General features: G+C 35.7%; 2 protein-coding genes across 3 annotated transcripts in view; both read right to left on the bottom strand.

The window, feature by feature from the left end:
* Nucleotides 1-22,831, bottom strand: part of LOC147843130 (uncharacterized) — a 553,038-nt gene that overhangs the window by 308,971 nt on the left and 221,236 nt on the right. The window lies entirely within an intron of this gene.
* The window catches only part of tox3 (TOX high mobility group box family member 3), a 263,708-nt gene continuing 248,819 nt past the window's right edge, over nt 7,943-22,831 (bottom strand). For both annotated transcript variants that reach the window (XM_087261547.2, XM_087261546.1), the window contains exons 4-7: nt 15,150-15,413; nt 12,660-12,887; nt 12,258-12,338; nt 7,943-10,188 (exon numbers count right to left, since the gene is read on the bottom strand). In XM_087261547.2, the coding sequence (XP_087117673.1) occupies nt 9,439-10,188; nt 12,258-12,338; nt 12,660-12,887; nt 15,150-15,413 (1,323 nt within the window). In that variant the 3' untranslated portion in view covers nt 7,943-9,438. The remainder of the gene's footprint in view (nt 10,189-12,257; nt 12,339-12,659; nt 12,888-15,149; nt 15,414-22,831) is intronic.

Here is a 22,831-nt window from a genome sequence, read left to right as displayed (position 1 = left end):
GTGGTGTGAAAGAGAGAGGGAGACTGTGTTAAATGCATTGAGTAAAAATGATGCACATCACACGATCAAAGCTGTCAATTAATCACAAACGAGTGCTTTTTTTTGTAACTCTTATTTGTACAGAAAGTCCACAGAAATGTATTACTTTCCATGAAATCTTTATATGAAAAAAGACAACAAGCAATCTGTACTTCGTATATAAATCTTGTTTGAGTAAAAGGATCACTGAAGAACAGATGAATGAGAACTGATCTGAACACAGTGTTGCTGTTTTTGTTGGCTTTGCCTTTAATGCTGGTTCTCCATGCCCAGCGTTCACACATATGCATGTCAGAGTGTACCTTAATCTCCGGCTGTGTCAGATAAACAGCACAGTAACAGACATGAAGGAAGAAGATTTCAAATACCGTCTGTGAGAAATACTACAGTAAAAACTTCCCCAATGATTATTTGATGTATTTGTTGAGTTAATTCAAGCCTTTCTGACACGATGAGTCACACACACAAAATGTTGTTACAAAGTTCTCTCTCTCACACACACACACACACACACACACACACACACACACACACACACACACACACACACACACACACACACACACACACACACACATAGGGCACGGATTTAATTTTAATGTTATTGTTTTTGCATGGCAAATGTTACAGGACACACATTAATATCCACTGCTGTATGAATATCCATTATGTTAATGTACAAAATACACCTGATTTAACGTCCACAAACCAGGACTGAAGCATGTTCTTAATTGTACTGACATGCAGCAGTGGTGATGAACTACAGATGAATTTTACCGTCTTTACTTCATTACAAACATGCACTGTTTTAAAACCGTTTTAAACTTGTAAAACTCATTCTTGATCACATTTGATGATGATTGATGATCACAGAGAGCTGAACAGATCTTTTAATCCCAGTTGCTTTGCGCACATCCTGTCTTGTTGATATTTCTTACACATTACTATAGAGACATGTTGATACGCAGATGTCAATCAACTCGCTGGCTGAGGAAACTGTATTCCTATGTCACGTTGAAGTGGGCCTTAAAATAGGAGGGATTTGGATCATATTTTAACATCAGGAAATTTTATAGAGACTTATTGTCTTTATATCACTCCAGTAGGGATGTGAACACACACAGTTCTGTCCAAACAGCTCACAAAAGATGATTTTCATCATAAAAGCTATTTAATATTCATGACCCTACTAAATAAGTTAAAAACATAATTTTAGGGCCAAATCCTAGGGTTGTAAATGGGCATTAAAACCCATTTCTGGTTTTAGACTTTTGCGAAACTGCACTCTCAAGCAACATGCTTCCTATATAGATATGAGAGAACAGTATAAATATTATATCAGTGCATTATATGGCAGATTTAAAATGATTAAATCTGCACATTTATTACTATGACTATAAATAAAAATTATAAATACCATACAATAAAACACTAAAAGAGAGTTAACGCTTTCTCTTAAATACAAAAGAATATCTTATAAAATTTGCACATTTTGAACACTATACGAAGGTAATCTTTTATAAACAGTAATTTTCCATAAAAGTAATACATTTTCACATAAAAAAAATATATACAGCCTTACAGCTGTGTTTTTGACCAAAAGTAAGTTAATAAAAAGAAAGTCAAGTTCTTGTCTAAGTCTGGGGAATTTTTCACAGAACTGTCCACAGCAGCAGCAGGTCATCAGCACCTAAAGAAATCTCTCTGTCTGGCTGAGAGGTCAACACTCACTAAACAAAAGCTGCCAGGGATCAACAACATCTTGCCTAAAGCTAGTCAGCCAAACTCTTGAGTCAGTGCAAGGCTAGGTGTCTGAAGTCAGGTCAAAGGTCACATGTGTTCTGTGGGATCTGGGTGGGAAGGGCTTCGTTTTATTAATGGAGGGCAAACTGCACGGCCTACTGGACAGTGTAACTGATGGTGTGTGGTTAGAGGTGACCTTTGCCCTCTTAAACTACTGCCCTATTTGGTTATTGTTGCTAAGCAACACAAACAATGTCCACAAGCTGAAATCTCCCATCTGTCATGAAGCTGTTTTATCAGTCATTACTTCACCAAAGTACAAAGTACTTCATCAAATTAAAACATGAAACTGTAAAGTTGAATAGATTCAATCACTGCTAATATATTTATATTATAATCAATTTTGTATAAAAAGGAAACTCTTACTTTCAAAAATATATTGGGTAAAATATAATGAAACATTGTTGGAAGCTATTACACAGGTTTCATGTTGTAATTGACAAGATCCACCCAGGTGATATATTGTTTCAAATGACAAAATAATGTAACTAAAAGTCACTTAGCTAAACAGCACTGTCAAAAAAAAAAAAAAAATTAATAAATAAAATCCTTATTTCCTTCCGATTTTTCCTGAAAATTTAAAATTCAAATATGATTTGATTTTAATTTTTTTTTTATTTTAAATAACAAAAAAAAAAAAAAAAACGAATAAAGTCTTGTTTTTTAATATTTTGAAACTAGACTGTTTTAAAAATATACTTTATTTTCAGAAAACTGTTCAGCAATGCAAATAATGCATATTTCGTCAATTATGTTGTTCTATGTAACCGGCTTCAATGAGGAAAATACGTTTTAACAAAAACCTGTTCTTAAAAAAAAAATATTTTTATTAAGTGGGACAAAAATAATAGCCTGTGTGTGGCAATGGCAGCATTGTGTGTCACCGTAAACGAGTCGGTCTGTCTGGTTTCAGAATATTAATTATTCATTTTTGTTTTCTGGTGATTTTATTTTTGTTATTCAAAATAAAGTGAAAATGAAATCATTTTTGAATTTGCTTTCCCATTTTTCATCATGAAAACGAAAAAAAGAGACGCTTTTTGCTTTAATAAATTTTTGTTTTAAAATTTGAAAACCGCTTGTGTGAGCTGTTTGTAATGCAGAGTGTATGTGGAGAACAGTAAATTTAACAGAATTTGTTCTCTCCTCTGGCTGTTGTTATCAGTCTCAAACAATTTATTTTCTTTCACTGAAAGTCTTGATAACATCATTATGTACTTTTTCTTTTATTTCAGCAAATAGGGTTAAAATTATTTGTTGTACTCACCCATTCACTGCGCTCTTAGTTTACCCAACTATGACAACTTTCGCTACTGAGAAACCCAGAAATGTGAAAAGGCTCTATTAGCTGAAATAACAGAACACTATACTATCTGTCCACTTTTACAATTGAATTTATATTATTTTATCTAGAACGTATACAACTGCTAGCACGAATAAACAAATTCTATAAATATTTTTTATATATTATTTGTATAATATTTATTTATATACAACAGTATGTATATATTAATATGACATTTATTTATATTCATAATATAATTTTTATATAAAAATTGTTGGTCCTGTTATAAATAGAATGTAATTTGTGTGATTCCTAGTTTTATTACTATTATTATTACGAGTACTACCCTGAAAAGTAACACTGAGGTTACAATTTTACAATAAAGTTTTATTAATGCATTTACTAACATGAACAAACAACAGACCATACATACATTACAGTTCTTCTTCATCTTTTTTTAATGTTAATTAACACAAATGAAGTTGTTTACTGTTAGTAGTTAACTCACAGCATATTAACTTAATCACAGCTTTAGATTTTAATAATGGAATAGTAAATGTTGGACTATGATTATTAAATGCTGCATGCATTCTTCAAACTTAGCTCATGTCAGCAAATATATTAACTAACAACAACTAACGGAGCCTTATTGTAAAGTGTGACTTGTTTTAAAAGAGGGTATTCAAAAGGAAGAATTATTTCCGTCAACCTTTCAGTCAACAGTTCTTAAAATACCCATTTATTTCTTAGAGTAAAGAACATTTTAATAATTAATAAAGCTTTTTCTCTCTTTTGTGGAAGAGAAAGTTTCCATTGATGGAAAAGAAACACGGATGCCATTACCTTACCTTTATTTTTCAAGAGCACACATAAAATAGGAAGTAACAAATAAGTAGCTAATATTTGATTCGCAACAGCCTTAATATATGCTTTTGGACCTGGTGGAAATTATTCATGTTAAATGCGATGTAATAACATGACCTATGGTAATTTCTGTTCATTCTCTGATGAAAAGTAGACCACAAGCTTCAGAGGTCACAGTCTGAGCCTCAGGCCACAGAGCTTTTGTCACAGCGCACACATTATATCCATGCAGACAGCAGGGTGATGAAACATACCAATCAATCACTGATTGATATCACAAAAAATGGGATTTTCACAATGCATGTGACCTTTTCTTCTGTGTTTAACATAGGCTAAATTAAAATGCATTTGTATGCATACGCACACACACTCACACAGGATGATGAATAGCAGTGGAATATTAGGTTACATACAATAAAACTAGCGCCAGATCACATCACTGTGGTTTGAACTACATTCTATAGATAGACCTCATATGCTTCCACTACTGAAGGGTAATTCTAGTCAAGGTAGAATTTATGTTTACATTTTACACAATGTATCTTTAACAGGATAGTTAACCAAAAAATTGTAAACATTTTTCATATTTGTCATCCTTTTTTTCTCATTTTTTTTTATTTCATTAAATTTGTCCACATTTAAAATAAAGATATTGTGAATTTTTATTTTCTCAGAAAATGACAAATAATAAAAAAACTAATATTTGCACTGAAAATTAGCACTGTAAAAAAATATTGCTGCCTTAAAAATTTTAGTTGAATCAAGTGAACATTTCTATTCATCTCAACTTAACTGACTAAAAATATTAAAGGGCACCTATGATGAAAATCATCTTTTTGTAAGCTGTTTGGACAGAACTGTGTTTAGGTATAGTGTGTCACTGTCATATTGGAGTGATATAAAGACAATAAGTCTCTTTTTTTTTTACATTTCCTGACTGAAATAGGACCAAAATCCCACTGATAATGAGGACTAATGCAATGTGACGTAGGTGTGCGGTTTTTCCCTGGCCATCGAATTGATTGACAGATATCATGTTTCTATAACATGTATACAGTACACGTGTCCTCAAAACCCTTTTTTATTGCAAAGAAACTGGTATTAAAAAACTTTTTGTGATTTTTAAAAGTTTTATAGGTTTAAAATGTTTTTTAAAACAGAACATGTTTGTTATAAAGAGTGTACGTAATTCTTAACTGCTATAATCAGCAAGGCTGCATGGTGTCAGTAAACGCTAATGTGTGTGCGTTTGTACTGCAAACGGCATTTGTTTGTGACTCATCATTGACTTTTGAGTTGTATTTCAGATTCATCCGAGTCTGTCTCTATAACTGACTGCTGTTTATCTGATTTAAAGCATGAGAAGCAGACATGCATGTGGGAACAGTGTGGGCAGAGAGAAGCAGCTTATTTGCATTTAAAGGGCAGGATACAAAAACAGTTACACTGTACTCAGACACCAAAACGGTCAGGTTCTGGAGGCTATAATAAATTATCTGATGGGTGTTTTGAGCTGAAACTCTACAGTAACATTCTGGAGACACTAAAAGCTTATCTTACATCTTGTAAAAGGGATAAATAGGTTGCCTTTTAAGATAAACTAAATAGAAAACTTTTTTTAATTTAACTTGTTAACTTAATTAACTTGTTAAAATTGGTTAAAGCAACATGAAAATATTTGTCTTGACTGTTTGTCAATATGTTTTTTCTTTTTTACAGTGAAGCAAATTTTTAAAAATTCTGATTTCATAACTGCTGAAGTTAAACTGTTATTTTCTGAATATGAATATGAACATGTCTGAAAGCAAGCTTTTTCGCTATTTCACAAGAAATGTATTGTAATAGTACATTTAAACATTTTATTATTATACAGAATAAAATATATTATTCAATCATATAACTATAATTGTAAATTCAGAAAAAAATGTAGAATTTAAGTAGTTTTGGAATTATTATTATTTTCACTATACAATCATTTACAAAGTACATTCTGCTTGGCATAAATAAGTACATCTCTTTTTGTAAATGGGATATTTTTATCCATTTCTTACTAAATGTAGCCAATCATTTTTGGTACATTTAAACAAAACAGTTGGATTAAACTGTTATACCTATTAATACAGTGCTCAGCATAAATATGTACACCCCTCACAAATCTTTTAAATCCGTATTTTTAATAGGAAACTATGCAATCTTATATGTGTGCACATACATTAGATTAGTCAATACTGAAGCCAAATCTGAAGCTTATCTAACAAAATAACTTACGATAACAGTACAAAAACTAGTACACCCAAATTTATGTTATAGAAAAATATTAAAAACAAATTGTAACAAAGAGGAAAAATCAAGAGAGGCAAAAAATATTTAAAGATTTAGTTGAAATTTTGTAGGTTGTAATTTTATTTTATTTTTTTGCAATATTTTACTTGGATTTAATTGCTTATCTTTCAATTTCTGGTGACTAAAATATCATTTAATTAAATATATGAAATCAAAATGGGGTGTACTGAATTATGCTGAACACTGTATAAGAGTTTGGTCACCTAATATATTTGGGGATAGAAAAATAATATATTTAAATTCAAATAATCTAATAAAAAAAAAAGTTTATTTGACTCGATTTTTCCTTTTTTTTTTTTTACAATTTTAGTTTCCCCCAACATATTAATGTGGATGTACTACTTTTTAGACTGTAATCTTAAATTGTTTTGTAAAATTTGTTTCAGTTTTGGCTAATTAATTATTAATATAAAAGAGATCTGTGAGGAGAGCACTCATATATTTATATACACATACTGATGTTTTCAGCAAATATGAAGCACTGAATCTAAACAAGGCTCTCCCGATAATCAATTTTCATTTGGTCCCTAAAACACGACCGTTTCACTCCTAATCGCTTACAAGCCAAAAGCATCATCAGCTGTTATTAGGACATGTAATCAGTCTGTAAAGCTTTATTTATTTATTCATCAGCGGGGTGTGTCAGAGTTCCAGCCCTTGTTGTGAGATATTTATCCTCGCTGAGACCACGCGGATAACAAGGTTTACCAAATAACAAGGTACTGCATGCATTATTGATGCTGCCCTCCATGAGACTGTTCGGAATAATAAGCGCTATTTTCCGGCCCCTCATTACCGGCTGTTTTTAAAGGATGTGTTTGGTCGCCATGGACACCACTCTTCTCTCTCTCCCCACTTCTTGCCATTGAAATTCAGGGCATGCGGGGAACTCGCTGTTTTTAATTTTCATTTCATCATAGGCGCTTTAAGACTGTTGCCAGCACTTATTTGCAGTTTTCCTGCAGACCTCTCCACTACACCCTCTGACAGAACAGATGCTGCAATTAATCAAAGAGTGCGAGTGTGGGCTTCTCTCTGACACAAAACCCGACTCGAGAGCCAATCACCGCAGCCCCTCACATGCAAATTGCACAAGCATTCTCAAAATTAACTAATTGGGTACAAAATACAGATTGAGAATTCTATTAATGCGGAACAAGATATGCGCAGGCACAGATTCCTTCCCTTCTGGAAGCCTCTGTGTGGCGTAGCGTGTAAAAAAAAAAAATAAAATACCAGCACCGGTCAGCAGATAAAGGCGCTCGCTCCACTGTCCTCACGTGCTTATTGTGCATTTATGTTAATTAGCCTTTGGCAAATCCTACCTTCCCCCACAAATATTTGTGTGTGAGGGCTTGGGGTCAGTTTGAAAATGTGAAATCTTCACAGCAGTGCTTTACTGAGTGAGAACCAATGTGTTTTTGTTGAAATAACCATTTGAGTTGAGATGATGCAGAAAAAATAAGTGTATATCCGCAATAAACAGAGTATTTAAGTACTGATGTCTTTATTTTAAATCTTTCATAACTAACACACATTGAGGAAATATTTTGTACAAAAGTATGGCTAATATAATCTTTGAAATGAATCAGTTCCTTGAAATAAATATTTTTGATTATTTTAATTGCAAACAGAGAGAGAGAGACACAGAGAAATATAATACAAAATTATGGCTAGTATCATATTGACGATGGAATGCCTTTTTTTAATGGGTTTTTGGATGGCAAACATAAAAACTTAATAAACGACATTCATGATGTTTAAAAACAGGTGGAGTTTCCGACTGACATGAGTCGGATTTATTTATTTTACTGTCAGTTTTTTTTAAAGCAATTAATTTCTGAAATGTAAGCAAAAATACAAACAAATGATTTGCTGCTACTGTAACTCATAAAAAAGTAGAAAAGAGCACTATGAGATAAAGCAGGTGACAGGTCAGCTTGCCAACGTCTGCGTTTAAAGCCTCACATATTAAAACTTTACAACAAGAGGTATGAAAAATGTACAACTTCATTTTCTTTTATCTTACCACAGATTCTTTTACAGCTGGCACAAAATACTTCCATGTCCTTCTATGATAGCCAAAAAAAAAAAAAACATCTGAAAAGATTCCTGTTAATTTGTCCTTGTTGTGAAATGTAGAGCATTAGAAAACAATCAATCAGTAAACCAACAGCCTAACATCAGTAATTTAGTCTGTTTTCCCCCAATAAAATGTTCTCATTACACGAAAGAAAAAAAAACTCAAAAACATAACTTATTCAATAAAACTTCTGAGGTAAAGATAATTACAGAGAAGAATGATTTTTGGAGCGCTGTTACTACATATGTTGGAGTGAATGCGCCGTTTGAGGGTTTTGGCTAGAGGACAACAAGTCCTCTTTCCTCGGAATAACACATACAGCAGGTCACAGATAGGAGGATGACAGAAATGATCGATGGAAGCGTGTCAATAGTCCAAGTCTTTTACATGTTTTGAGATTTCCTGTTTGAAAACACGACATGAGATGCGTCAAACACCACTTGGTTTCTAAAAGCAGAATGATTTGATTGAGAGCTTCCCGACAGTGACTGTTGAACAGTTCATTGACAGGATGACAAAAAAAGGAGAAAGTAGACTTCGCAAATTACCGGTCGGACAGTGCAAGAGCCATTCAGCATGTCTCTGACGACCAGTTTAGTGTTCAGTTCACCTTACGCCGCTTTCTTCCTGAATTCCTCATTCCAGTGGTGAAAGCCTCATAAATAAAGCTGTTAAATAAAACCGTCGGACTTTCCACGTCATCATGCTCCGATAGAGTTTAATCTCCACAACAGAGAGAGAGAGAGATAGAGAGAGAGAAAAACCAAATGAACTAAATATACATACAAATGACTACTGGGTGCTCAAGTCTATGAACAGACCTCCCGGTAGCTCAGCCTATCTTATAGACTAGAAATCCAGCTAAGATGCCTTGTCCCTTAACACATATCTTATATCCATCTAGAACAAAGGACAGTTCTTTGTAAAACATTCATATTTCTCACACACTTCTTAAGTGCAACTTAAAAAAAGCTTGATGCTTTTCGATAAATCCCGTCTTCTTTTTCTGAGGGCGTTTGGTTCAGTAGATGCTGACTTGCGACAGGACCTGTGCATGCGTCTGTACCTGTGATGGGTGTTGCTGAGGCGCTGGAGGCGGCGGCGGGCTGCCGAGAGAAGCTGAATGTGGCGTACCGGGCGAATGCTGCACGGGTGAACACTGCGACTGCGGAAGATGCTGCTGCTGCATTTGATGCTGATGCATTTGCTGCATCTGCTGCATGTGCTGCATCTGCATCTGCTGCTGCTGCATCTGTTGGTGCTGCTGCTGCTGCTGCTGCATGTGGTGCTGCTGAAGCTGCTGCTGCAGGTGATGCTGGAAATGCTGCTGCTGCATCTGCTGCTGGATCTGCTGGTGGTGCATTTGCTGTTGCTGCATTTGGTGGTGCTGCAAATGCTGCTGCATCTGATGCTGCTGCTGCATCTGCTGCTGCATGGATGAATGTCGGGGTTGCATTGGCGGACTCAATTGCGACGACACGCTCGACTGCGGACCCATCTGCCCCAACAGCTGCGACTGCACGCTGCCGGGCGTCATGTTCTGGTGAGCTACCGTGACCGAGGTGACAATCTGGCTGCCGCCGACACGCATTTGCAGAGGTTTTGGGGCGATGGCTCGAGGCAGGGCCTGCTGGAGTGCCTGTGCAGCTGCAGACATGGAGGGGTGCTGGGACAGAGGAGACGGCAGCACGAGCGCTGGCGAGAGGCTGGTGGAAGCCAGAGTCTGCTGCACAGAGCGGATGGTCTGGGCCTCCGCTGACTCTGCGGCCGCCTGAGACAGAAATAGAGAGCGGTCAGATGAATTCTGGTACTCAACAGATTCTTTCTTTTGTAGTGCCCTCCGCTTTATTAGTGCTGATGCGGTGACTGACTCGACAGAAAAAAGCCGTTCAGAGAAAATTGCTGCTGTCTTACATTCGGTGATCTAAGGAATTTGCCAAGAGAGGAGTTTATATTATTTAGTAGCCTAGGAAAAGATCTGAAATGAGACGGCACACTGAAAATAACAAACTCTCCAGTTAGGAATTTCAGAAGAAATGCTTAATACATATATTATACTGCTGAATTGACAGCAGTGTGATGCTGATATCATACATTTAGAGCAAATCTCCAGAACTTGCAGCACTCGAGTCATATACAATATCTCTGTTCCTTACACTGCCCATAAATAATGTCTAAAGTCAAATATCATTAAGTTCTCAGATGATTCCTTTCATACAGATTGTGATTTGTTGACCATTTAATATTGCATGAGGACAAGGGAAAGGATTTGTAAATGTGGCTCATATGCAGTGGTGTAAACCACAAACGAATTACATATACTCAAATTACTGTAGTTTTCTCAGGAATTGTAATTTACAGTATTAAGTAGCTTTAATAATGTGCACTTTTACTTTCCCTTGAGTACATTTTAGTGTTGTATCTGTGCTTTTACTCCACTACTTTCCTTCAATCTGCAGACACAACTTTATTATTTCTGTCTATAGTAATTAGAAATAAACAATCCTGCATTTCTTGTCCAATCAAATCATAGATAGAAAGTACAATCACATCATACTGCACTTAAGACATGTAGCAAAATGGTTGGAAGCATTAAAAGTGTACAAGAAGATACTTTACATGCAATGACCCAGAGACTGTTTAGACTGAATGTCACTGATGAGAAGATGACGTTTTGGAGCAAATAATGGTACTTTTACTCATTATTCAGAACTCTTTCCACCACTGCTCATATACAAGTTAAAATATGGCAGATGTATTATGTCAGAATTTCATTCATACTACATATTTTTACTGTATGGAGCAAACTCTTTAATGGTCACTGCTTACATTTAAGCATTATTAAGCCATTTAGCAGAGGTTTTAACCAAAAGCGGTTACCAAATCAGGATAATAGAAGCATTCCAGATCACCAGACAGCAGCGATAAATAAATGCCCTGACAAGTCTGATTTAGTTTAACAAACAAACAAACAAACAAACATAGACAATAAATAAAGTAATAACTAGTAAGTGCTATTGTTAGTCAGTCAAGTGTTGATAAAACAGATGTGTCTTTAGAGGTTTCTTAAAGATGGCCAGAGAGTCAGGTGTTCGCAAAGTGTTAGGCAGGTCATTCCACTAGAATGGAAGGTTAAAGGTGAAAGTCCTTGCTATCGATTTTGTGCCCCAATGGGATGGAACCACAAAGTGATGTTCATTGGCAGAGCACAGACTAAGACTTGTGCTCTGCTACTCTGCTCAGACATTAGTGTACAAGAATATCATTAGTGCTAAACTGTGTGCAAAGTGATTTCTTTTTTAACAAGAAGCAACAAATATGCAAATGTTTCCAGCTGCCTAAAGGATACAGCGAGTTAATGAGGCATGGTGGATCATAAGAATATCTAATCTATTTCATTAGCTGTATTTAATTCTATTTTTATACCACCAGTGTGAGTGAGCAAACACACTTGCAGTCACGTTTAAATATGAAAGAAATTTGTCAAGCTGCGTTTTAAAAGTTCATTTTGGAAAAAATCAATAAATGTGAACAAATGCACAAAATATTAAATAAATAAATGCCAGATGGAAGAAGAACTGCTGTTTTCTGTCAGCTCTACATTTGCTGCTTTCATTGAAAAGTTTGCTTTGTGTAAGAAGGTCTTATCTTTTAACAGTGGGTAAAGACTCAAGGTGAAATTGACTCAAGTCTGAAAGTGATCTGAACTATTTTTCATATACTGACAAACGAAAACATTATGAAAGGAATCTGGATGAATGGAGGAAAAAAAAGATGAAGGAAAGACAGAAGAAAAGAAAAACACAGACATAGAGCCGTTTAAACAGAAAGCACCTTCACCTTTGACACAAGGCTAGCACGGTATGCTGCGAGAGCTTTCAGGTACTCCTTCTTTGCCGCTTCTGTTTTGCTTTTGTAAACCTGTGGAGAACAGAATACGTGAGGTGTGATAAACAGATAATTAGCGGAACATTGACTGGCAAGCATGCGTTTCACAACAGGGAGAGCCTGCAGGCTTCATCTCAGTCGGTAATAAAAAACTAAAGAAGGGTGAAAAAAAATCAAGCAGCCTGTTAAAACACCTGACATGAATCATTCTGTGCAAAACCGGGAGTAGAAATTAAGAACATTTGTTATTTTAGCTCAAGCAGGAAGACTATTAATGTTCTCAAAGCGACAGCTCTATTTATACAGACTGTGTTCATGTGAGGATTAGAAAAATAATTTCAGTGAGTTTAATACCTGCTTCTGCTCTTCTCCCAGTCCATCCCACATGGAGGCTACTATCTTGGACACCTCTCCGAATGTGGCGTTGGGGTTTTGGCCTTTAATGGCAGCCTGGGTGTCTCTGAAGAACAGGGCATATGCAGACACTGGCTTCTGGGGCTCATTGGGATCCTTCTTCTTCTTTTTCTTGGGCGTCTTTGGCTTCTTTCCAGCATCAGGGGCAGGGCGCTTTTCACCAATAACCTGATGAAGAGAGGGAAGCTTATTATCCATCTTTTCCCACTTGTGAATATCAAATTAGGGGTTACACTTTAAATTTTGAGAACGTCCATTGAAAATAATTTTGTCACTTTATTTTGATGGACTTGTTGTTGAATTTAAGTTACATTGCATCTACATGCCAACTAATTCTCATTAAATTATAAGTAGAATGTTAGGTTGGGGTTGGGGTTAGTGTGAGTTGACATGTACAGTACTAGCTAAACATTAGTCAGTTAAATGTCTAATGAAGGAGCAATATCAACAGATATTAGGCAGACACTCTACTAATAATCAAATGGACCATCAAAATAAAGTTACCAACAATTTAAACAAATCACTTCAGTTAATAAGGTTGTACTACAAATAATACACATACATAGAGAAAATATGAGTGAGAGTTGCATTTTGCTTTGAGCTTTATTTTTATTCAACATGGAAATTAAGTTTTGCTTGGCATTATAAAGTTATGCTTGATTTAATGTGACAATGTGAAGGAAATATTGTTGTGTTTGGTTTAATGTGACATTAGTATCACAAGCATATCCTTGTTTTAGTCTTTTTTGAGTTTTATCCCTTAAAAAAATGTCTTTTTTGTTTTTAATATAGTATATTAATATTCAATATATGTCCGCAATATTACTGTGGAAAAACTTTTTTTTTTTTTTTGAAAGTCTGCTGAAAGAAATGTGTTAATTCTTGCTGCCTTTTAATATTCCCATGAATGAACTGTGACGAGAATAGTGGCACCTCATTACACCTGATTTTTTAAAAACTCTTCACTGACTACTTACAATTACTCTCATAATTCATGAAAAGCATTATAGGTCACAGAAAAAAAGGTAAATAAAAATATTCCCTGCAGGCACAGAACGTCAACATGAAGTCATATTGATGCTGTACCCCAACATCGTGGGGACATTAAATTTTGCTTGAAAATCAGGTTGATGTCAGAACGTCAGGCCGAGGTCAATGTACAATCTAAAATCAACCAAATATCAACATCTTACACCTTGATGTTATGTTGACGTTACCACTATGACAACTATCAGAAACAAACTAAAATCAACCAAATATCAACATCTTACACCTTGATGTTATGTTGACGTTACCACTATGACAACTATCAGAAACAAACTAAAATCAACCAAATATCAAAGTTATTTAACGTCATTATTGGACGTCAAAATAAAGCTGTCCTTAGACGCTGGCTAGACACTGAATTTTGGTCACCTGACGTCATGACCTAAATCGAACCTAATATTAACGTCTTATGATATTGCTGCTGGCTTGCTAATGGGATGTTAAAGGTGACATTAGATAAAATTTTCACTATTTGTCATTTTTAAAAATTAGACTAGAGAAGTTGAAAAGAAAGCATGCAGATTGTTTATTATAAACGGTCTGAGTGTATTTATATGCCATAATTGACCTGTTTGAAATTCATGCCAGTATAGACCAGCTAGTTCATTACATGTGCCTGCCTCCAAGCAAACTATATACACTGCCCTTCTCTCCAATTTTTTTGATAAACAGATAGCAAAGCGGCCTACGATGATGTCTTACGTTTCTCTGCATTTGAACAATGGAGTGATCCTGACATGCAGTCTGCTCTATGTGAAAGTTGCCAGTTTCAGTTCACTTGTGTTTAGAATCAGATCATCATTCTTCATGTGCAGTGCTGTGTTTGTCAGTGTGTATTTCTTGGTTTTCACTTAGACTGTGCAGCTGAGCATTTGTTAAATACACCAGTGTCACTTTTCATATGTAAAGTATTTGTTTGAATATATCTTACATTGATAATGATGAGCTGCAATGTCAAGGAATGATAAATTAAATGCAGAGATTATATGCACGGGTGACGGCCTGATGGAATCTCACATTTTGTCACTATCATGTGGAAACCGCTTCAAATATTCCATGGCAGTCATACAGAAACAAGTCAACAAAAGCTTGAGACTTTATTGAACACTATGTGTGCTGTGCAGGTTTAACTGCTCCCCAAGAATAGACCATCATTCCTGAACCTGCAGCCTCAGGAGCGGTGGATTTAGCAGCATCTCATTAGCATTTAGGGAGCTATAAAGTAAAATAGCTCACTGATGTGTTTGAGACATTGTGTTCATTTACACTAACATTGAGAAATGAAACTTCATTAAGATCCTAAAAAATAATATCAACTTGTGTAAATTGGACATCCGGTGTCACCCTAAAGTATTTCCATTGAAATCTTCTGAAGATACTCACCCTGTTTCCTTCCTCCTGATCGTCTTCATTGATGGAGCTGGAGGGTGAAGGTGTAGCAGATTTGCTGGCAGGTGGAGATGGGGATGTGTGAGCAATGTTTGACCCAGTCATATTCAGCCCCAGCTGTGCGTTGATCTGGGACTGGTTGATAGTGGTGAGCTGGTTTTGAGACATCATGCCATTGGGGTTGTGCATGCTAATGATGGAGCGCATCACCATAGTGGGGTTTGGAGGATACTGACGGAGATGTGTCTGACCAACAACCTGCATAGCAAACGGACAACAACAACAGTTTTAGGCACACTCCTTTCAAAACACAAGTAAATCAATATTATATTTACACCTATTAATATAACAAAACCAGTACTGGATTTAAACATTTAAAAAGACAACACGATCTGTTTTAAGGCTAATTCACACCACACAGATGAATGAGACCAAATAAGAATTGTATTTGGAATGTTGTGAAAAACGAGTCATGCTCACACTGCCAATAAAAAAATAATTTATCAATCAATTAATTATTTATTACTAATATTAAATAATTAATTAATCATTCTTAGGGCTAAAATGCATTTTATGTGAAGCCTATCTAGTCCCTAGTTAGATTAGGTCAGATTTTGTTGCTGATTGAACATGTTCAGTCACGTGTAAACAAATGCTGACCATGGCAACACACTGATCCAACATTTACCATCAGATTTGTTTGTTGGTTAGACTGTGTGGTGTGAATTGACCTTTGCTGTACATTTATGTTTCATAAAGACAACATAACCAGTTTTAGAAAAACTAATTTCAAAACACAACAAAACCACTGAAGACAACAAAATCTTTGTTAGTTTTAAATCATATTAAAGTCCACGGCGAATTAAAACTCACAATATTTATTTTGCTAGCACAGATTGTTAGGTGAATAATTAATCAGTGCAAGTTAACCCACTGCAATACTTTTGTTTGTTTTGAGCATCTTTAGATTACAATCTAACCATTTGCCTCCACTGTGAAATGGCAGTCCATCTTGATGTCAGATTGATGACTTATAGGAGAGAAATATGCTTAGTCATGCTCCTCCAGTCATTATTTTATTGAGAGAGAAGGAGCAAAACATAAAACATCAACTTTACTCAATATTTTATTTCAGTTGGAAATACATCATTCTGAAATAAAAGTCTGTAGCAACTTTCAGTAAACATCGTGTTTAAACATATGCACCTTTAAATTGTTAATAAAATAAATGTATACAGACAAAAACAAAAAACAACAAAAAAAACACACATTGTTTATCAGCAAGGGCACAATACAGATGAATAAATGTGATCTAATAAAGCTTTAAATAAATACATTACAGTAAAAAAAATGGCAAGGCAGTGGCGCAGTAGGTAGTGCTGTCGCCTCAGAGCAAGAAGGTCGCTGGATCGCTGGTTCCTGGAACCTCGGCTCAGTTGGCGCTTCTGTGTAGAGTTTGCATGTGGAGTTTGCCTTCGCGTGGGTTTCCTCCGGGTGCTCCGGTTTCCCCCACAGTCCAAAGATATGCGGTACAGGTGAATTGGGTAGGCTAAATTGTCCGTAGTGTATAAGTGTGTGTGAATGTGTGTGTGGATGTTTCCCAAAGATGGGTTGCAGCTGGAAGGGCATCCGCTGCGTAAAAACTTGCTGGATAAGTTGGCGGTTCATTCCACTGTGGCAACCCCGTATTATTAAAAGGACTAAGCCGACAAGAAATTATTAAACAGATATATTTACAAAAAAATGTGTATTTTAGTCACCAAACATATCTGGAAAATTGAAAGATAATACAATTGAATTCAAGCAAAATATTGCAAAAAATGATTTTCAATTTCTTTGCTGCTCTTGATTTTTCCTCTTTTTTAAAATTTGTATTTAATAATTTTCTATAACATAAATTTGGATGTGCTAGTTTTTGGACCCTTATTGTAAGCTCCAGATTTAAATGACTAATCTAATGTACATGCACAACATGTATATATAATATTGTAGAAAAAAATATGAATTTTGAAAAATATGAAGATTTATGAGGGGTGTACTTATATATGCTGAGCAATTTAGGTTAGAGAAAAGATAATGAGCTCTATATAAAAACAATACAAGTAAAAGTGTGTGATGTTTTATGTATGGGGAGGAAGGGTATGCCGAAGACTAATGTGCTTTGTATTGACTGAACAAAGAGTAAAATTACAGCAACTGACAGTCTCCAAAAGCAACCAGATTACAGAGCAAAATCAACTCAAACAACGTGAGAAAACCAAGAATTCATTTGATCTCCTTTGTTCACTTCTCCTTTGTACATCAACTCCTTTCCTCTCCCTCTCTCCATCTGGTATTCAGAGACTCAAACTCAATATCTGTATGTGTCAACACATAATAAAGCTGTGCACCTGGCCTTATTGGCCAGACGTGCTGAACCCTCTCCCTTAGTACAATATTCTAACACCTTCCCTCACACACAGATTACACTCTCTCTGTATTAATTCCCTCGACACATGTAGCTTCATATCGAATCCATGCCTTATCAAAAACACAATTTACAATACAATAGCTGTTTTCAACATCTGTTAAGCTGGAAAATATGCTCTGTTCTTCTTTTAAAGAAACATAGCGCAAAAGAATCTCTGAGTAAATGAACAAATTAATTACACCTCAGCAGAAACAGATTTGCATTAGTTTCATCAGCAGAACGCAGTGTCAGAGCCACTCTTTGTGTCAGACCTTTCTACTGTGTTCATTAGTCATGACGATCTGCGTCTAACACTTCAACACTCACCGATACACCACACTGAAAACACTGCAACATTCTCTCTGTGCAAGTAATAGAAAGAGCACAGAAAATCAGGCGTGTGTTTCCCAAACAAAGACGTAACTCGCGGCTGAAGTATCGTGGTATGATGCATCGTTTGGGAAAAAGAATAATGTAGTGATGAGCGTTTCCTAAAACTCATAGTTTCTTAGTCTCAGATCCATTAGTTATAATGTAAAACACCCACAAATTATATTGTTTTACAAACACACTCATTAAAAAAAAAAATCCAATATTAGTTTTGGTAAAAACATGCTCTCGTTTTTTTATATTAATTGAAATATATGTTAATGGCAATTATAGGGCCAATGTTTCCTTTACACATATTATTGAGAACATTACTTATTTTATTCTAAAACAAATAAATAAATAATGAGGCTCTTTGTAAAGAAATTAAATTTTATATATTTTTTATTTATTAGGAAAAAAATCCTACTTTATTAAACATATTAATAATAATAATGATAATGATGATGATGATGATGATAAAGTAGGACATGGTTTACTTATTTATTTATTTATTTTTGAAAAGTCTACTTTTACAATTTAACACATGAAAACCACTGCAGAAATGTTCTAACCAACAGGCCCATGTCATACACAGTACAGATACTTAATAAATAACCTACTATAAATTAAAAGCATTAACGTATGCTATGTTTTTTTGTTTTCACAATTTTGGAGACGTTCGGTAAATTCCGCTTAAAAATAATAGGTCAACTGTAGCTTTCTCCATGAGCCACAGCTGTGTTCAAAATGACATCAATGTTTTAAAGTGTACTGCTAAGGGAGCACAACTGTAGACATGAAGATTGCTAAAACTGAACTGTAAAAATACTTTGAAGGAAAATTACACCTAAGAAGAGACGACTTTTTTTTTTTTTTTTTTTTTTTAATAATTACCAGTTTAAATGTTATAATGTTTTAAACAAATAGGGCATGGTGGAATAACTGGGAATAGAACACAGTGCAAGCATAAAACAGTTCAAGCATAAAACAGTTCAAGCATAAAAGTTTGCGAATGTTCAGTGGAACGATGGATTTGGGAAACACCAAATCAAGAACTGTGTTTGTAACGACGCAACTTGCGACTTTAATTGGCTAACCATGGTTTTTGCGAATTCACCCCAGAACTGGTCTTCAGTTTCAGGAGCATTTGATCCGGTCGCACAAAGCAGAACAGATGTAGAAATAATTCCCACGACGCATTTTGAAAAGGCAGCTGCGATTTCTCTTGAAGCATCTAATGATTTGACAACATTATCTTCCCAATGATCAAACAGCAGAAAATGAAAACACGGGATGATTTTGTGTAAAATAGATATTTATGTGAGGAAGGGGTGCATGCAAAAGAAAGAGCCATGAATGGAGCATTCACACTAAAGCGGCACAAACAGCAGTCAGCTTTTGCTAATAGCAGCCTTTGTAGGCAATGAAAGAAATGTGATTTCTGCTGTCAGAGTGGTTTAGCTGGTAGAATGAGTGAGTCAGTATCCGATCTGTTTATTTATGTCCCTGCTGCACACCCTCCATTTGCATTTTGATTGGAACATTGTCTGCTGACACACAGCTCACATCTACACAGATGCTTTTGATAGTCTTCATAAATCTGTAAATAACTTCTTATCTGAAGAGCAAAGAGGCCAGATGTGCCCTATCCTCTCCTCTGTGTGTTTGCGTGTGCTTGTGCAAATGTTGCTATTATTCCAGCAATCAGTCCATCTCGGCTGACTGTATCCCAGCAAAAAATAAAATAAATAACCTTTTTCTCCTTGTATCTTTATTCCCCAGCATACTTTACTACAGGCACAAAAGCTTCCGGCATTAAAAGAGATGCTCACCAAACAGCAACAACATACGACAAGCCTGTTGTCCAACACACTGAGACGTTTGATGGATGACTGTTTGGTTCTGCCTCAAATAGTATCCTCACTCCTTTTCATCAAAAGCAAAAACCGCAACTAAACGGTTAAGAAAATATACCGACGAAATGGAAAAAACACCCCAGACCCCATTTCCAGCATGTGTTCATAACCATAACATGGCCAATACTGCTTTCAGACCATCAGGATAAGAATCTGAAGATGCCGTGTCAATGGCTGAGAGTCTCGGGTCTGCTCTTCAAGATACCGGCCTCGGGATTCTGTCGGGGGGGGCAGCGATGGAAATGGAGAGTTTATTAAAAGCAGCTTGGTATGAGCTGTTCCATGCTGAAAAGAATGTTAACAAGTTCAATTTCCATTCAATCTTTCCGCGGAGCTCTTGGAAATGTTCCATAACAGAAAAAGGAGTAAAATCATCTATATGGTAATTATGAGGATGAATCTTACAAGTTTGGCCAGTGTGAAAAGGTCAGCTCTATTATGAATAGTTTATCAGCCCCCCGCACATATTCACAGCTGCACTGGAACCTTAACCAACATGCTGCTTTATTTTTCAACCATTTATGGGCACCTGCATAACTGGCTGCTCCAGAAAAAAAAAATAAGAAAAAAATAAGAAAATGGAATTTTGAATGCTTGCAGAGACCATGGTACCGTGAAGATAAATTGTTTTCTACTCCTATTTCTCCTCCACCCACTCATTCTCCTCTCTCACTCCATCTACAACACACACACACACACACACATTCTCTCGTTTCATGCAGCATATATACTGTTCATGCTCAATGCACCCTGTATGAATTGTAAAAAAAAGAGAGTCCAAAACATCATTCCAGTGGCTCAAAAAAGACTAGTCTACAACCTTTCTCTCTTCTCTTTTATCTCTTCTCCTTTGCTTCTCCCTCCCTCCCTCCCTCCCCTCCCGGTGCACTATGGGTATTTAAAACTTGTTCAACATGATTTCATTTCATTTCAAGTACTGGCTGAGAAAACTAAATTACAGAATCAATCACACAGAAGGTCAGGCTGAGACTTCATTACAAGTATTGCATGCCTGCATGAATATCTTTCATTTCTTACTGGCCCAATATGTCACAATGGCTGTCTGGCAGAAAGAAAAAAAAAACGAGAATAAAAAGAAAAACATGAAGGTGAAGGAGGAGAAGAAAAAAAAATCCACTTTCTGAGATTGATGTACAACTGATGTCACAACTACTCAGCTTGGAGATAAGATAACAGAAACGTGTAAAGAGAAAGAGTGGGGGAGAGAGAAAAGTGTGAGTGAGTTTTTCTGTGTGTGTGTGTGTGTGTGTGTGTGGTGTTGGAGCAGTAGAAAAATATAGTTTCTGCAACACTGGTCATATTTTCCATTTTATTCAGACACAGCAGTCAGACCCTCGTTGGTTTGTGAGGGAACATGTTTAAAAGACAAACTGTACCATTGTGTAGTCCTGCAAGTCTCAGAGACACCTGCTTTACACAAGTGTGCTGTACTTTCAACACACTATGAGTTTTTATTTAATTTAGCAAAATAAGCCATACAAGATGACTATGTTCATTATAAATATGTATTTATATTCAGACAAATTAATTTAGTTTTTACAAAAAATAATGCACAGAATAATAATAATGTCAATATATCAAATATATGCTTATCAAAAGAATTAAACAAAAAGCCATAAGAAAAAAAAGTATATGAGCAAAGCATTTTATCCAAAATTTAGAGAATTCTTTGGACAAAATTCTTTGCTCACTCGCTTATTTTTTCCAAATTGATGAAAAGTTTTCTTTTTAGATTTACATACTAACAGTGTACTTACACTGCATGAGTTAAGGTTAAGTTTGGAGGTATGCTAAGGACTAGTGCACAGTTATTATTACAACGGTTATTGCAATTATTCTAATAAGTACAAATCAAAAAAAGTTGTTGCCTATCCAAGTTTTAGGAACAACAAATAATAACTTGACTTCTACTTGATGATGTGATACCAGAAGTGGCTTATATGAAAGGTGATGCCTCCATATTACGCTTATTTTACAAAAATAAAATCTGATCATTCGTTGATTTTAAATTATTTAATTAAGGTCTGACTTAGCTTTGCCAAAAGTTTTTTCACTAAACAGAAATAAAGTACAGTATTTATTATAAAGTCATGGTGCAGTGGAAAAAAAATTCAAATTGTGTATGCCACCCATGAGCTTGGAAGACTGCATCCATACATCTCTGCAATGGCTCAAATAACTTTTTAATAAAGTCATCTGGAATGGTAAAAATATCATTCTTGCAGGACTCCCAGAGTTAATCAAGATTTTTTGGATTCATCTTAAATGCCCCCTCCTTCATCTTAATGATCATGTCTGGTGACTGGGAGCGCCAATCCTGGAGCACCTTGAACCTCTTTGCTTTCAGGAACTTTGATGTGGAGGCTGAAGCATGAGAAGGAGCACTAAACTGCTGAAGAATTGGCCCTCTCTTGTGGGTTGTAATGTAATGGGAAGCACAAATGTCTTGATACCTCAGGCTGTTGATGTTGCCATCCACTCTGCAGATTTCTCTCACACCCCAGACTGAATGTAACCCCAAACCATGATTTTTCCACCAAACTTGACCGATTCATCTGAAAAATCTACCGTCTGGCACTTTTCCAAATAATCAACTAGAAGTTAAGTTGCTCTTAAAACTGGGATTGACGACAAGAATTCTGTCAGGTAGTGTAGTACTGTATGCACATTTGGAATTGGAATGTAAAATAAAGCGCTATAACAATGAAACAGTAAGTACTTTCTGATTCTGCCAAGATTCTTGAATGTGCATTTGATGGACTCTTTACTCTCCTGTTAGGCCACAGGAGAGGATTCAGTTTATTCAATTGTATACCTACTAATTGTATGCAATCTCAGACAAAGCGTTGGTCTAAAATATGTGATCACCTTATTTGCTTCCTTATCAGTTTGTGTCAACTCAGAGATCCAGTCAGAACCCA

This window comes from Danio rerio, chromosome 7 (assembly GCF_052040795.2).
Source record: "Danio rerio strain M-AB ecotype USA chromosome 7, GRCz13ab, whole genome shotgun sequence".
NCBI lineage: Eukaryota > Metazoa > Chordata > Actinopteri > Cypriniformes > Danionidae > Danio > Danio rerio.
This window is presented reverse-complemented; position numbering and strand designations above follow the sequence as displayed.